At 34.8% G+C, this 13,584-nt stretch overlaps 1 protein-coding gene across 4 annotated transcripts in view; it reads left to right on the top strand.

Moving 5' to 3' along the window:
- LOC127879926 (uncharacterized) overlaps positions 1-13,584 on the top strand; it is a 54,192-nt gene that overhangs the window by 36,991 nt on the left and 3,617 nt on the right. For 3 of the 4 annotated variants that reach the window (XM_052427036.1, XM_052427034.1, XM_052427038.1), the window contains 3 exons: positions 9,626-9,781; positions 12,010-12,108; positions 12,778-12,869. In XM_052427036.1, the coding sequence (XP_052282996.1) occupies positions 9,626-9,781; positions 12,010-12,108; positions 12,778-12,869 (347 nt within the window). Of the gene's footprint in view, positions 1-9,625; positions 9,782-12,009; positions 12,109-12,777; positions 12,892-13,584 lie in introns of all 4 variants that reach the window. The other variant, XM_052427037.1, reaches the window with a different exon arrangement.

The following is a 13,584-nucleotide window of genomic DNA, read 5'->3' as shown; positions in this document are numbered from 1 at the left end:
ACCTCCTGCCTCTTGGGTCTTTATCTACATTTGACGCCTGACTTAAAAATAGTTGAACCATTTGTCCAGTTGCACCTGGTATTATTTTTTTTAATTTGTCAACTATCTCATCACCTTCTGAGTAAATGTCAGATTTCGTTTGATATTCCATTGTTGGTACATTTTGTAATGAAGCAGTTTTAGTCATTCTTTGGCACTTAATGCATGTGTTTGTCTTACAATTTAAGGGAGTAACCCTATTACATAGAACAGATCTCAAAATTCTGGATGATGCTTCAGTGCCAGTAGCCAGATTTTCAAGGATGTGGAAACGGGTCATTATTGTTTTATTGTTGATAATGACACCTTCACATAATCTGATTAAGCTCACAATCTTCAGGACAGTACCAATGCCTTTGCTGTTTTTTGTGAACCTGTTCGATATAGAAAGGTTGCCTAACTCAATTTCCTTACCAGATATTTCCAAAGACCATAAACCATTTTCCAAAAATGTTATCTCTTTGAAAATGTTATTCCCATTACTTCTAATATTGGCATCAATGGAGCATTTAAGATGGCTTGAGGTACATTCCACAATTGCAACATCATGGGGTAAAAACTTCACTAGGTCAGACATGGTGCATGCTTCTTCTTGTAATGTTTGTAAAGCAAGCAATTTGACGCCTTTGTACTGGGTAACTCTACTTTTCAAGTTTGTTTGAAGTGTCTTTTTTTCTGTTGATGGAAATATGTTTGTAAACTGTTCAATTAGCATTCGTTTTGTAACAGGAACATAATTTTCATCCAATTCCGACTGGTAGGCCGAGTATAACTTATCTACTTGTATGCAGCTATTTTCATCTGCTTCTAACTGTTGGACCAGCCTGTGTTAGATAAATATAATGCGTAAATTATATGTGTTATTGTAACAGGGCTTTCAATTACTTTTGAAATTTGGAAGTCTTAACTTCATTGTCTCTGAATTTTGATTTTTTCTCACAAAATTTTGGTGTATAAGGTGACATTAATATGTTTATAACACTTTTCCATAGCTTTATGTAATCAATTATTATGTTCATTTATATATTTTTGCACATATTGCTAATTTGAATTATAATCAGTGATTGCACTTAATACCTCATTTATTGGATTTCAAAAATTTTGAAACTTCAAACTTTTGTTCATGAAAGCCCTGGTATTGGATACAAAATAGACGAAATCAACTAAATAATCAAATTATTTTGAATATGAAGTATTAACAAAATATTTTATAGAGTAATTGCTTAATATAATAAATATCATTCATTTCAATCCATAATTTAAAGCATTTCATAAGGTGAATATTTCAAATAAGACAGTAATTCTGATAATGTGTGTAATAAAGTACAAAGCAAACCGTTTCAAAATATTAAAATGAACAAAAAGGGTAACATAAATTTAGTTTAAATCACTGACTTACAATGTATATCACTGAGCACTTAATAAAAAAAAAATTACAATTTGGTTATTAACCAACTCTTAAAGGGGCCTTTTCACAGATGTTTGCATGTATTGAATTTTGTCAGAAAAGCTTAATTTTGATACATGCAAACATGGGATCAAGTAAAAAATCAAGAATACAATTTAAAAAAGAAGAAAAAAAGTAAACTTCAACAGGGCTCGAACCACTGACCCCTGGAGTCCTGGAGTAAAAGCCTACACACTTAGATCACTCAGCCAGCCGTGCTCTTACCATGATGGTTGTATTGAATTCTTTATATAAGCAATCCTCGTAGTTTCACTAAATATAACAACAACAACAGAACTCTACAAATTATTAAATAGTTTCATGCTGCAACACTTTATAATTTTCAGGTTTTAATGTCCCCCACTATAGTAGTAGGGACCATATTGTTTTTGCCCTGTCTGTTGGTTGGTCTGTTGGTTGGTTGGTTGGTCTGTTGCTTGGTTTGCGCCAACTTTAACATTTTGCAATAACTTTTGCTATATTGAAGATAGCAACTTCATATTTGGCATGCATGTGTATCTCATGAAGCTGCACATTTTGAGTGGTAAAAGGTCAAAGTCAAGGTCATCCTTCAAGGTCAGACGTCAAATATATGTGGCCCAAATCGCTTATTTTATGAATACTTTTGCAATATTGAAGATAGCAACTTGATATTTGGCATGAATGTGTATCTCATGGAGCTGCACATTTTGAGTGGTGAAAGGTCAAGGTCAAGGTCACCCTTCAAGGTCAGAGGTCAAATATATGTGTCCCAAATCCCTTATTTTATGAATACTTTTGCAATATTGAAGATAGCAACTTGGTATTTGGCATGCATGTGTATCTCATGGAGATGCACATTTTGAGTGGTGAAAGGTCAAGGTCATCCTTCAAGGTCAAAGGTCTTATATAAGGGGACATAGTGTTTCACAAACACATCTCTTGTTTTAATGTGTTTCACAAACACATCTCTTGTTTTAATTTTGTTAATTTACCAAAATGTGAAAAGGCCCCTTTAAAAGTGTAATGTGTTACTTTTGGGGTTATACTAAGTTGCTTCAATTCTCATTTCAGAAACACACAAGAGCCAAACCCACCAGGGATATATACATTGCAAGACATGCAGCTGATACAAGAGAGCATAGACAATGTGGAGATGAATGAAAATGTAACTAGCCAGGAAGAATTTGATAGTGAATTTGATGAACTGATCCTAAAAATAAGTAGTGTTAAAGATGATTTGAATCTTCCAGATGATTTAAATCTGGATCAAATTCTAGATCAGATATATTTCAAGAATCCAGTCACTGCAATGCAAGATCATGTAAATAGGATCATAAATGATATGAACAAAATAAAATACATTCAGTTCTGCAAAAAGGAGTATGCATTTTATTCAGCACTGATTGAGTCTTCAAACACTGAACCAATTCGGCCTTTTACAGCTAAACAGCAAACAGAGTTTTACTCTAATGTGCATGCTCATCAAACTAGTGCTGAATTCCGAATGAACTGTTTAACTTTATTCGAGGACTCGCGATTCACAGATGATCATGTCCACATTTGTTTTAATGTGTCTAATCAAATACGAAAATATGTGTTGCAGAGCAATGTTGAACGATTGCCAGTTGTTCAGCGACACATATCAAATAGATCTGTGACAAATGAATCACATGCAAGAGTAAGATACATTGGCAGTTACTGCATAGCTAAAATCCTGCACAAGAATAAACAAAAGAAAAAAAACAATATGTACAAATTAGACAGTGACTCAATTAGTAAATACAATGATTCATTGAAGTTGGTTAATGTGTTAGAAAGTCTGAAGGTAGAAGAACAGTACATTCAGTCCATCACCAAAGAACCAGAGTCACTCATAGACATTGCATGCAAGCAATACGGACAAAGATTACTTACCAACATATCAGATGAATTGTACCATTTTTTCCTGGAACTTACTCGAAGAACCTTAGAATTGTTGATTGATGAAAATTTAAACAAGTATGGGAGTGAAATGTTTGAAAAGATCAAAGAAAAAATTCTGTCAAATAATACACTTTTCAAATCCTTTGCCAATACTATAGAACACAGTGTAAAGGACAAGCAGCTAGAACATGGTGTAACAAAGCAAGTTTATAATCTGATAATTGAACTTTTCCTGATGGTTATGGTTAATCAGTTTCGCAAAGACCTTCTTGAGAGTTTTAATATTAAGAAGAAAATGGCCCACAGGAAGCAAGTACGAGTTTCAGAGACAGGCATTCATGACAAAAAAACTTCAAGAAAAGGTAAGGCCCCAGCCGTTAAGAAGGCACAACTCAAAAAAGATGAACAACATGTGGAAGAAATTTCATCAGAGGAAGAATATGTAAGTGTTTCATATGATGAACCTAGTACATCTAGTGGTATATATGCTAAAAAGGGAGCGAGAAAGAAGAACATATCTTCACCAGTTTTTGAAGGTGAAATTTCTGAAGAAGGAAGTATTGCTGTTAAGTCCCAAATGGCTACTAAAGTCAAAAAGTCACACAAAAAAGGGAAAACAAGTAGCACAGGTAAAGGCCCAGCACCGAAGAAATTACAACACAAAGCAGGTCAACAAGGTGCACCAGGAATGTGCTCAAAGGAATTAACTTCTGGTGATTTGCCTGATGAGTCAATCACTTCAAGTGGTGTAGTAACAAGAAAAAGTGAAAGAAAGAGAAAGAAAATCCATATACCAGATTTTGAATGTGACTTCTCTGAAAACGAGTATACTGAAACATCCTCTCCAACTGACAAGACTGTTATGTCTTCTGGAGGAGATGAGGTTAAGTGTAAGATTTGTAAAAAGACTGACAATTATTTTCAAGGTCAGAATCAGTGGATACAGTGTGGTGGTTGTAAGTATTCGATACATCGACAGTGTGCTGGACTTCAACACCATATGAAGTGGAAGAAAGTGTTCAAAACAGGGAATCTATTTTTATGTTCATCATGTGAATAACAGTGGGTGTTTGTTAAATTTAGGAAACTTAGGTCAGTAATATTCGAGGTGATTAGCTGTACATTTCAGTTATTTTAAATTAAAGAAATTTAAACTTCAGATTTTGAAGTTTTAAGAGTGTACACAACAGAAGTATATTTTGTGTAATGTCTTTTTTTCTGTTTACTATGTGTTAACATGACCACATGACCATTTCTTCAGTTTGCCAGTTAAACAGTAATAAAATGTAAGGTTTTTTAATCACATAAACTGATCAACTGGGTTGGGATATTTGTGTAATACCTCACTTCAAAAACACATTTTTCTCATTATTTTATTTAAGAGTGATAAATTAATTAAATAGTTCATGCATGCTGCATTTACAAACCATAAGTTAATCTAAAAAGTGTTATATGGAAACAAGTACTCAATGAATTCAGCGAGTACTTGAAATTATATCCATCTTTTTTATGTTATAAAATAATAATAAAAAATATTTGGGTAATACCCTTTTCTGGACGAATCCTTATCTGTTGCTAAAATGAAACATTGTTGTTTAACAAAAACAATTAAAAACTTAATTATTTTTTCAAATGCAACTTCTGATTTCTTACAAAAATAAGTAATAAAGTAATGTCAGATGTGCTATTACTCTTGCTATTAAATAGTTTTCCTTCATTATTTTAGATACTATTATTGTGTTTTGGTAAGTCATATGTCACTTTTAATGTACCATGTTTTTTTAGTTTCATATTCTATTGCACATTTACAATATTTCCACAAATTGAAATTTTTTAATCTTAACATATACAGATCATAACTGAACCATGTTTACTTCTATACAAGCTGTATTTATAGGAATACATACCAGTCAAAATTTAATGTCATAACCAAATACTTGTTTAGTTAAAGAAGTTTTAATTGTTCTACTTTTTTTTTCTATTTGACAAGCAGTATAGCTATTATTTGGCATTATCAGTTAAATGTACATGTATAACCCATCATGTCATTAATGGGTTTTATGATAAACATGTATGGAAAGTTATTTTAATAATCAGGTCAAGTAAAATGGGTTACAATTTACAGCGTTGTTTTGTTGTATGTATGCAAATATTGATTGTATTTGTTTGGGGATGAAAAGAGAAGTGATTGTTTCAGTTTATTGAAATCAGTACAATCTGGTAGTACAAAAATTAAAGTCTTTAATTAAAAAAAATCGTTTTTAAGTTTAAAACATATAACAATTTCATTGTATGTATGTTTCACCAAAAATGTCTACAGCCGTTACTTGGTGTCTACCAGGGATGTATAATAGATCTTTTATACATCCCTGGTGTCTACTTTGCGTTGTTCAATCTATCTAGATGTATTCAAATGTAAACTGAAACAAACACTAATTAGCACCTCCCCTTTTAATTGTATTCCTAACAAAATCGATGTCGCGGCAATTACCAAGTTAGTGCAGCCATAACTGGGCGTGTGCTGTTGTAAGGTGATCCACCAAACTTTTTTTCTGTTTAATAACCACACTGAAAACTACTAAAAGCAGATGACACAATCGAAGTGAATGTCTGATGATAATTCCGCCAATACGGTTCCCACGTTTACTAATGAGATCGTGTAGAAGCTGGGAACCAAGACACACCTTCGCTTTGGACCAATGAAATCACCCGTAACAAAACTCCGCACGCACACCGTTTGTTTTTGAAAATATGGGTCACTTGAAATATATGTAAACAAAGGTTTCAAACGGCGCTGGACAGTTAGTTTTGATTCATAATGAAACGACAAGCACGGTAGTAATGTTTTTTCATACGTTTTATTGAATTATGGTATCGAGGTACATTAACTTGGCAGAGAAGATGCCCTTTACTCCGTGAAAATTTCAGTCTTAAAGACAGCATGATCACTGTCAACTGGGTCATGCGAGTTGTGTATCGTGTTATTTCTTAAACGTTGACACAGCGTTTGTAAAAATACTGCAATACATATACATTTCCAGAAAGGAAATTCATTTCTGCGTTGAATAATTAAGACCGAGATCGTGAAAATCGCTGCACAATTGATGAAGATATGGCTGTTCAAAGCAATGTACCCCGTTTTGGGGTGATTTTGAGTTGCATACCTTGTTATATATATATTTGATAGTGAAAATTTTTTTTTTCATAAAAGTTAATTTTTCGTTATAATATGATTATTTATCATTCAAAATGATGTTTTCACTAATTAATATCATAGCCACACGCTAACCACCTGTGCGATAAACAATAACACCATCGGCCAAACATCACAGGTCATTTTGGGTGTTACCATTCTCTCTTGAATTTGCTTTGAACTGCCGAAACACACCAGTGCACACACGAAGGTGTATACAATTAAACTGTAAATGTCACAAGTCAATACTGACCTATCTCAACAATCTTTGCGCGTTAGATACAATGTTAACTTCTTGCTTTTAATTTATAGGTACTATAAAAGCCCATGCTTTCCATGAGAATGAATGACGTCATTTTGTACATGGGTCTAATTAGTCTCATTTATAAGACGCGCAAAGAATTTAGAGATACTTTTTATATGGGCTAAATTCTTTGGAAATTCTTCTCTTCTCTTCTCCAAATATTACCCATATAAAAAGTAGCTTAATATTTAAGAGCGTCAAAAATTTGGACTAGGGTCTAATTTGTGCATGCTTCCTTGAACAATAAAACTTGAAAATTGTTTTCGGATTACAAATTTAATTATACGCATTTGAAAATACTTACATCAGAGCTCCAGATAAGGTTTTGTGAAATTCTTAAATTACTACCAGATTTTCAAAAAGATTTCTTAACTCTGAAATTTTATTCTTAACGTTACTACTAAGTTTTGGAAAATAATTCTTATTTTTTCTAAATGACCTAAAACTAAATAATAATGGTTATTTTCATGCAAATAAATCAAAATAAACATACTAGCAACTTTATTTATACGAGTTCAACAGTGTCTTTTCAGTATTATACAATTTTATTTTTCAAATACCTTCATATGCCCAAACTGTGCTTAGATTGCATGCCTTAGATGAATTTTTACATATTTCACAATTAAAACGGGTCTCCCCTTCAATCTTTTCAACGATTAGCCACGGGACTTGTCCCTTCCACTCGTTCAATGTTTTTTTGGACCCGTCGTGTCGCGTTTTTGTTTAGCTTTTCCGACTGTGTCGGCAACTGAACATACAACAGCGCATAAGATCTTTTCTATAATGTCTTTCTAAACATTTAACTTCGGCTCACTTTGCGTACAATATGTTAAAAGCGTGTTTTTGGACGCTTTGCAGTTTTTTAGGACGCTCTCTGGGCGCCGCCATTGTTTTTTGACAGATAGACTGTATACGCCGTTTTTATTGGAAAAAATGCGCTTTGTTAAACAAACCCGATAACCATTCTATATAAGCACCGCAAAGATCTTTAATTCGCGAAAAGAACTCAATAAAAATCGATACGAACCGATGTGAAAATAATATTCGTAACTTGATTTTGTAATTCTTAATGGTACGACAAGATTTTAAAATAAATACGTAACGGACTTGAAAATAATTCGTAATTACGAAAATACGACCCTTATCTGGAGCTCTGCTTACATGGAATAATGTTTTGTTTTATACCAATGAATAACATATGGATATAACAAATACTTCAATAAGGTAGGTAAATAGCGTGTTTTGAGAATGCCAAACTATGCTAATGCATACATACACATGCATGAATAACCTGACAATTAATATCGCGCGCCGGATATATCATGGTCGCGATCTTTGGTTTAAGACAGACTGCATGCAAATGGACACAGCACTAGCTTGTTTTAGGAACAAAAAGGACATAATGGTGGTTTTTAACCAGGTTTTCCGAAGGAAAAAACTGGTTATTAGATTGGCGAATGCGGGCGGGCTGGCTGGCTGGCTGGCTGGCGGGCTGGCGGAACAAGCTTGTCCGGGCCATAACTATGTCGTTCATTGTCAGATTTTAAAATCATTTGGCACATTTGTTCACCATCATTGGACGGTGTGTCGCGCGAAATAATTACGTCTATATCTCCAAGGTCAAGGTCACACGTTGAGTTCAAAGGTCAAAAATGGCCATAAATGAGCTTGTCCGAGCCATAACTATGTCGTTCATTGTCAGATTTTAAAATCATTTGGCACATTTGTTCACCATCATTGGACGGTGTGTCGCGCGAAATAATTACGTCGATATCTCCAAGGTCAAGGTCACACTTTGAGTTCAAAGGTAAAAAATAGCCATAAATGAGCTTGTCTGGGCTATAACTATGTCATTAATTATGATATTTTAAAATCATTTGGCACATTTGTTCACCATCATGGGACGGTGTGTTGCACAAAAGAATCACGTCAATATCTCCAATGTCAAGGTCGCCACGACTAAAAATAGATTTATTTTAAAACAAACTTACAAAGGGTGTTAATTTTGTTTGTTCATTTAAAAAGTTCAGTTTGAGTTGTCTCCCTTAATCAGATTTTATTTCACAATGAAAACCTGGTTTTGTGACAATTTTGTCCCTTGTTTTTAAATAAGATTACTGTTAAATAGATTGAGTAAAAGTCCAACTTTCTGTCCTATATAGACAGTCGCATATATAGAAATATATGTTTATAACAGTTAAACATAGTTGTTTTTTTTCGTTATAAAAATTCCCCCATTTACAAAACATTCCCCGTCCTAGGGTCTGCAGACCCCTTCCCCCAAAGTAGTGTGAGGGCGCTGTAGTACCCCATGCTGTTTTATCTCTCTGTACCCCATGCTGTTTCATCACTCTGTACCACCATGCTGTTTCATTGCTCTGTACCACCATGCTGTTTCATCTCTCTGTACCACCATACTGTTTAATTGCTCTGTACCACCATGCTGTTTCATCTCTCTGTACCACCATGCTGTTTCATTGCTCTGTACCACCATGCTGTTTCATCTCTCTGTACCACCATGCTGTTTCATTGCTCTGTACCACAATGTTGTTTCATTGCTCTGTACCACACTGCTGTTTTATCTCTATGTACCCCATGCTGTTTTATCTCTCTGTACCCCATGCTGTTTCATCTCTCTGTACCACCATGCTGTTTCATCTCTATGTACCACCATGCTGTTTCATCTCTATGTATCACCATGCTGTTTCATTGCTCTGTATCCCCATGCTGTTTGCAGCAGTCAGACAGGCCCTCTTCACTGAACCCAGCTCTAGAGCGTGTGCTGGAGGGACTGAGAAGCACCAGGGTCACTGCAGAACTGGACTGTCCACTCATTGGCAGTGACAGGTCATCTCCCTGCCTGCTTTCCCCAGCAATGTCTGGCATCAGTGAGGTACATGCATGCCTTCGTGAAGGGGCTCATTTGCATAAAAAACTATGGCTTCTGAGATATGACTTTATAGTTTCTAGTTGTGAAACATGTTTTTTCGGCGTAAGCTGTATTAAGCCAGCTTTTCACCTTACCTGACCTTTGTAAGTGTCCAATAAAATTCAAATAAAATTTCCCGCGGCTAGGTACGAACGCATACACTTCATTTATTCCATTGGCTGATTTGAGTATACCACCAGAACATTGGAAACATATCCGTGTCTTTGTAACACTGTTTTACTGCATGAAACAATTTTATTTCTAATGAAAAGGCTTAATAGATAGAACAGTTTTACACTCAATTCTCGACATCAATACAGTTTGTGCGTGCACCTTTTATTTTCAGAGAATAACCAGCGCAACGCGTTTATACTTAAAGGCTATGTTCTCATATTTAGTACTTCCATATTCTTGTCAACTTGTTAACATGTAAAAGTATAAAGAGCAGTGGAAGCGAGGCCTCACTTTAATACATTGCATTTCAACCCGCTAGGTACCGGGTCAATTCGCGGCCAGTGTATGAATGTCAGAGTTTATATACAGGTCATCACCGGAGTTCGCGGCCAGTAAAATAATAGTTATATAATAAATACGCTATCCGTGAACTAGGTGACCTGGAATTTTCTTTAGACCAGAAATATGTAGATTCTTGATGTGTTTTCAACAATACAATGATAAATATTATATTTGATTAATTTAACAATAATTATTCCACCATATTGACCAATGTATTAAGCATGAGGGCGATGATTCTCGATACTGTTAATAATCGAATCAAATGGCAATGCCCGACAAACCACTAAAACAGGTTTGTTTTAAGAACGCGCCTATAAATACGGATACTTCGCGTGTGGCCGGTTGACTCGTATGTTTTAATTTCACTTCCATTCTTCTTTTGGTTTTCTGTTTTGTATCTATAGGTTTATGACCAGCAAAGATATTTCTTGTTCAGCATCTGACTGTATCCTCATCATGTTGCCCACTTTATCAACGTCTGTTTGATTTATATCGGCTGCAATTTTATACTTTGTGAGGCCCAATAATGTAAAAAAGATACATGTATGAATATTTTAATCTAAAACTGTCTAGAATCCTTTATGCCCCTTCTTAAAGGTCTGCTACCTTAACTTTGACATTGAAATCAAATGTACTGAATTTCTTGTTGAACTTCTAGATCTGTATGCATATTGTAATCTAAAACTGTCTAGAATCCTTTATGTCCCTTCTAAAGAGTCTGTTACCTTAACTTTGTAATTGCAATCAAATGTACTGAATTTCTTGTTTAACTTCAAGATCTGTGTAAATGTGGTATGTTGGATTATTTAGCATTTTCAATTAAAGTTGAAGTTCCAGTACTTAGGAATAGAACAAATTCCCTTTATTATCCCATGCCAAAAGGCGTAGGAATGTAGACATGGTAGGTGTTCCTGTGTTTATGTGTGCATGTTTCAGCGCACAACTCATCATACATACCGCAGGCGATTTTTGTGACACTTTTAGCAGAATTATATTAGATCTTAAGAGCTACTGCACATATTATTAAGGTCAAGGTTTTTTAATGAGTTATTTTTAGGGGTTTAAATCCCTTTGTAAGATGCATATAAAAGCCTCTGTGTGCCACTTCTTCTACTTTGAGATTCTTGGAAATGCATTAACAACATTTGGGTGATGGGGTTCTACCAATTCCATAGAAAATTTCAGATTACTTGCAATCTTTGCCAAACTTACAGAATAATTACCTACAGATGCTACAGTTCATATTTGTCATGTTCTATGTTTTTTAAAAGATATTGTCCTTTATATACAATTGCATAATGCAAGGGCCCTGTGATTGCATTTTTCTTTTTAATATTAAAAATTAAATCACAAATTCTATCTGTACAACAATTCACCTGTAACCCATGGCAAGAGATACACTGTGACAGCTCCTAAGTAATTATTTCTGAGAAAAAAAACATTATTTTGGGCATTTGGTAAAAAAAGAGCTTATTACTGAGGAATGACAATTCCTAGAGTAACTTGAGTGGAAAACATGCTTGCATGAAAAGGGGGCTTCATGCATGTGCTGTAAGTGTCCCTCCAAACCTGCTCATAATTGCACAGAACTAATCTGGGACAACACTTGACACACATGCATTATGCCCAGCTTTCACACAGCAAGGCTCAATTATAATGTCCTTTGCCTTTTTCAGTTATCGAGCACATCTAGTCGTTCTCAGAGCCGCCTCTCCTCTCAAAATCTGGACATACACCAAGGGGAGGGGCAGAATGTACACACAGCAGATCTACAGGTGCTAGGCTTGAATGGGATCTTCACCATGTCTTTGAATTAATTTATGAAATGCTGCAACTTAGCTGTTCCATTGTGAAGTCTGATTTTCAGTATTCCATCCCCTTTCAAAGAATTTAAAAATAGTAGGGATTAAACAGGTTGCTAGAACAAAAACATAAAACTCAACATGTTAAACTTAAAAAAACAAGAGATTGCCAAGCAATATTGTCCCCTACCAGTGAAACTCCACCATTGTCAGAAATGTTTGTGTTTTTTTTGTTTTTGTTTTTTTATATTTGTTGCCATAGCAACCATAATTCTTGACGTTGGAACAAAATGAAATGACGTGCATAATCTCAATATTGCCATCTATCCATGTTTCATGAAAAAATATGAAGAACTTTTAAAGTTATCGCAGGATCCAGAAAAGTGTGACAGACAGACTGACTGACAGACAGACGGAGTGCAAACCATAAGTCCCCTCTGGTTTCACCGGTAGGGGATAATAAACTTTACACTAGAAGTACATGTACACTCTGCGAAACAAAAGTAAATTATGGCCACTTAGGTTCTTGGTGTAGGTGGCCACATTGCAGATACAAGTATTATTTAATCTCAAAATAAGTGTTATATATTTGTATCTGAATATTTAAATTCTTATTTAATTCCCCTTGTAAAATGTCTACAGGTCCATTCCCAGGAAGACAAAACCTTGTGTGACATGTTTGCTGATGTCACCCCTCCTGAGAGGAAGACCAGCGGACAGTACAAGACCACCAGGTGGGCACCCACGGACTCCCATGTACATAAACTTAAACCTTAACCACTAAGATACATATTTTGACATATTTGTAGTCCCTTAAAAAGTTACATTTAATTGAAGACCTTTCCCAAAGATTCAAGTTTAAAAGGCTTCTTTTCCAACCCTTAGATAATGATGAGCAGCAAACAGCATAAAACCTGAACAAACTGAGAGTTACTCGCAGGCTGTTCTGGTTTTATGCTGTTTGCACATAGCCATTTTCACTTTGCTTCTGAGTTTGAAAAGGCTTAAGTTAATAAGGCGTTAAGTGCTGTCCTACATTCCAGCACATTTTTGGGCTCATTGGGTCAAGGTCACTTTTACAAAAAATAGAGAAAGGGTATCTGATTTGTAACTTGAGGGCTTTTTGTGTGTGTGTTGGCACATGCATACGAACATGAGAATATAAATTATGGCAAGTTGGATAAAAGTCAAGGTCACTGCTCTAAAAATGGGAAAAAATGCATTTGCTTTCACTGAAAGTTTGTGTGTAGTTGAATTTGAAACTAAAACATTTTAGACCTAGATTCATGAGATTGCTATCTTTCTTGTTTTAATTGAATAATCTACAAAACGAATTTAGAGACAGAGAGAGATAGGTATATTTTGTTATCATTATTATCAGTGATTATCATTAAATGAAAAAGTCTGGATAAAAAATCTTTAAACATCTCAAATGTAAGACAGTTTACA

The sequence above is a fragment of the Dreissena polymorpha genome, chromosome 4, assembly GCF_020536995.1.
Source record: "Dreissena polymorpha isolate Duluth1 chromosome 4, UMN_Dpol_1.0, whole genome shotgun sequence".
NCBI classification, from domain to species: Eukaryota; Metazoa; Mollusca; class Bivalvia; order Myida; family Dreissenidae; genus Dreissena; species Dreissena polymorpha.
The sequence above is the reverse complement of the archived record's forward strand: the minus strand, read 5'-3'. Positions and strand labels throughout refer to the sequence as shown.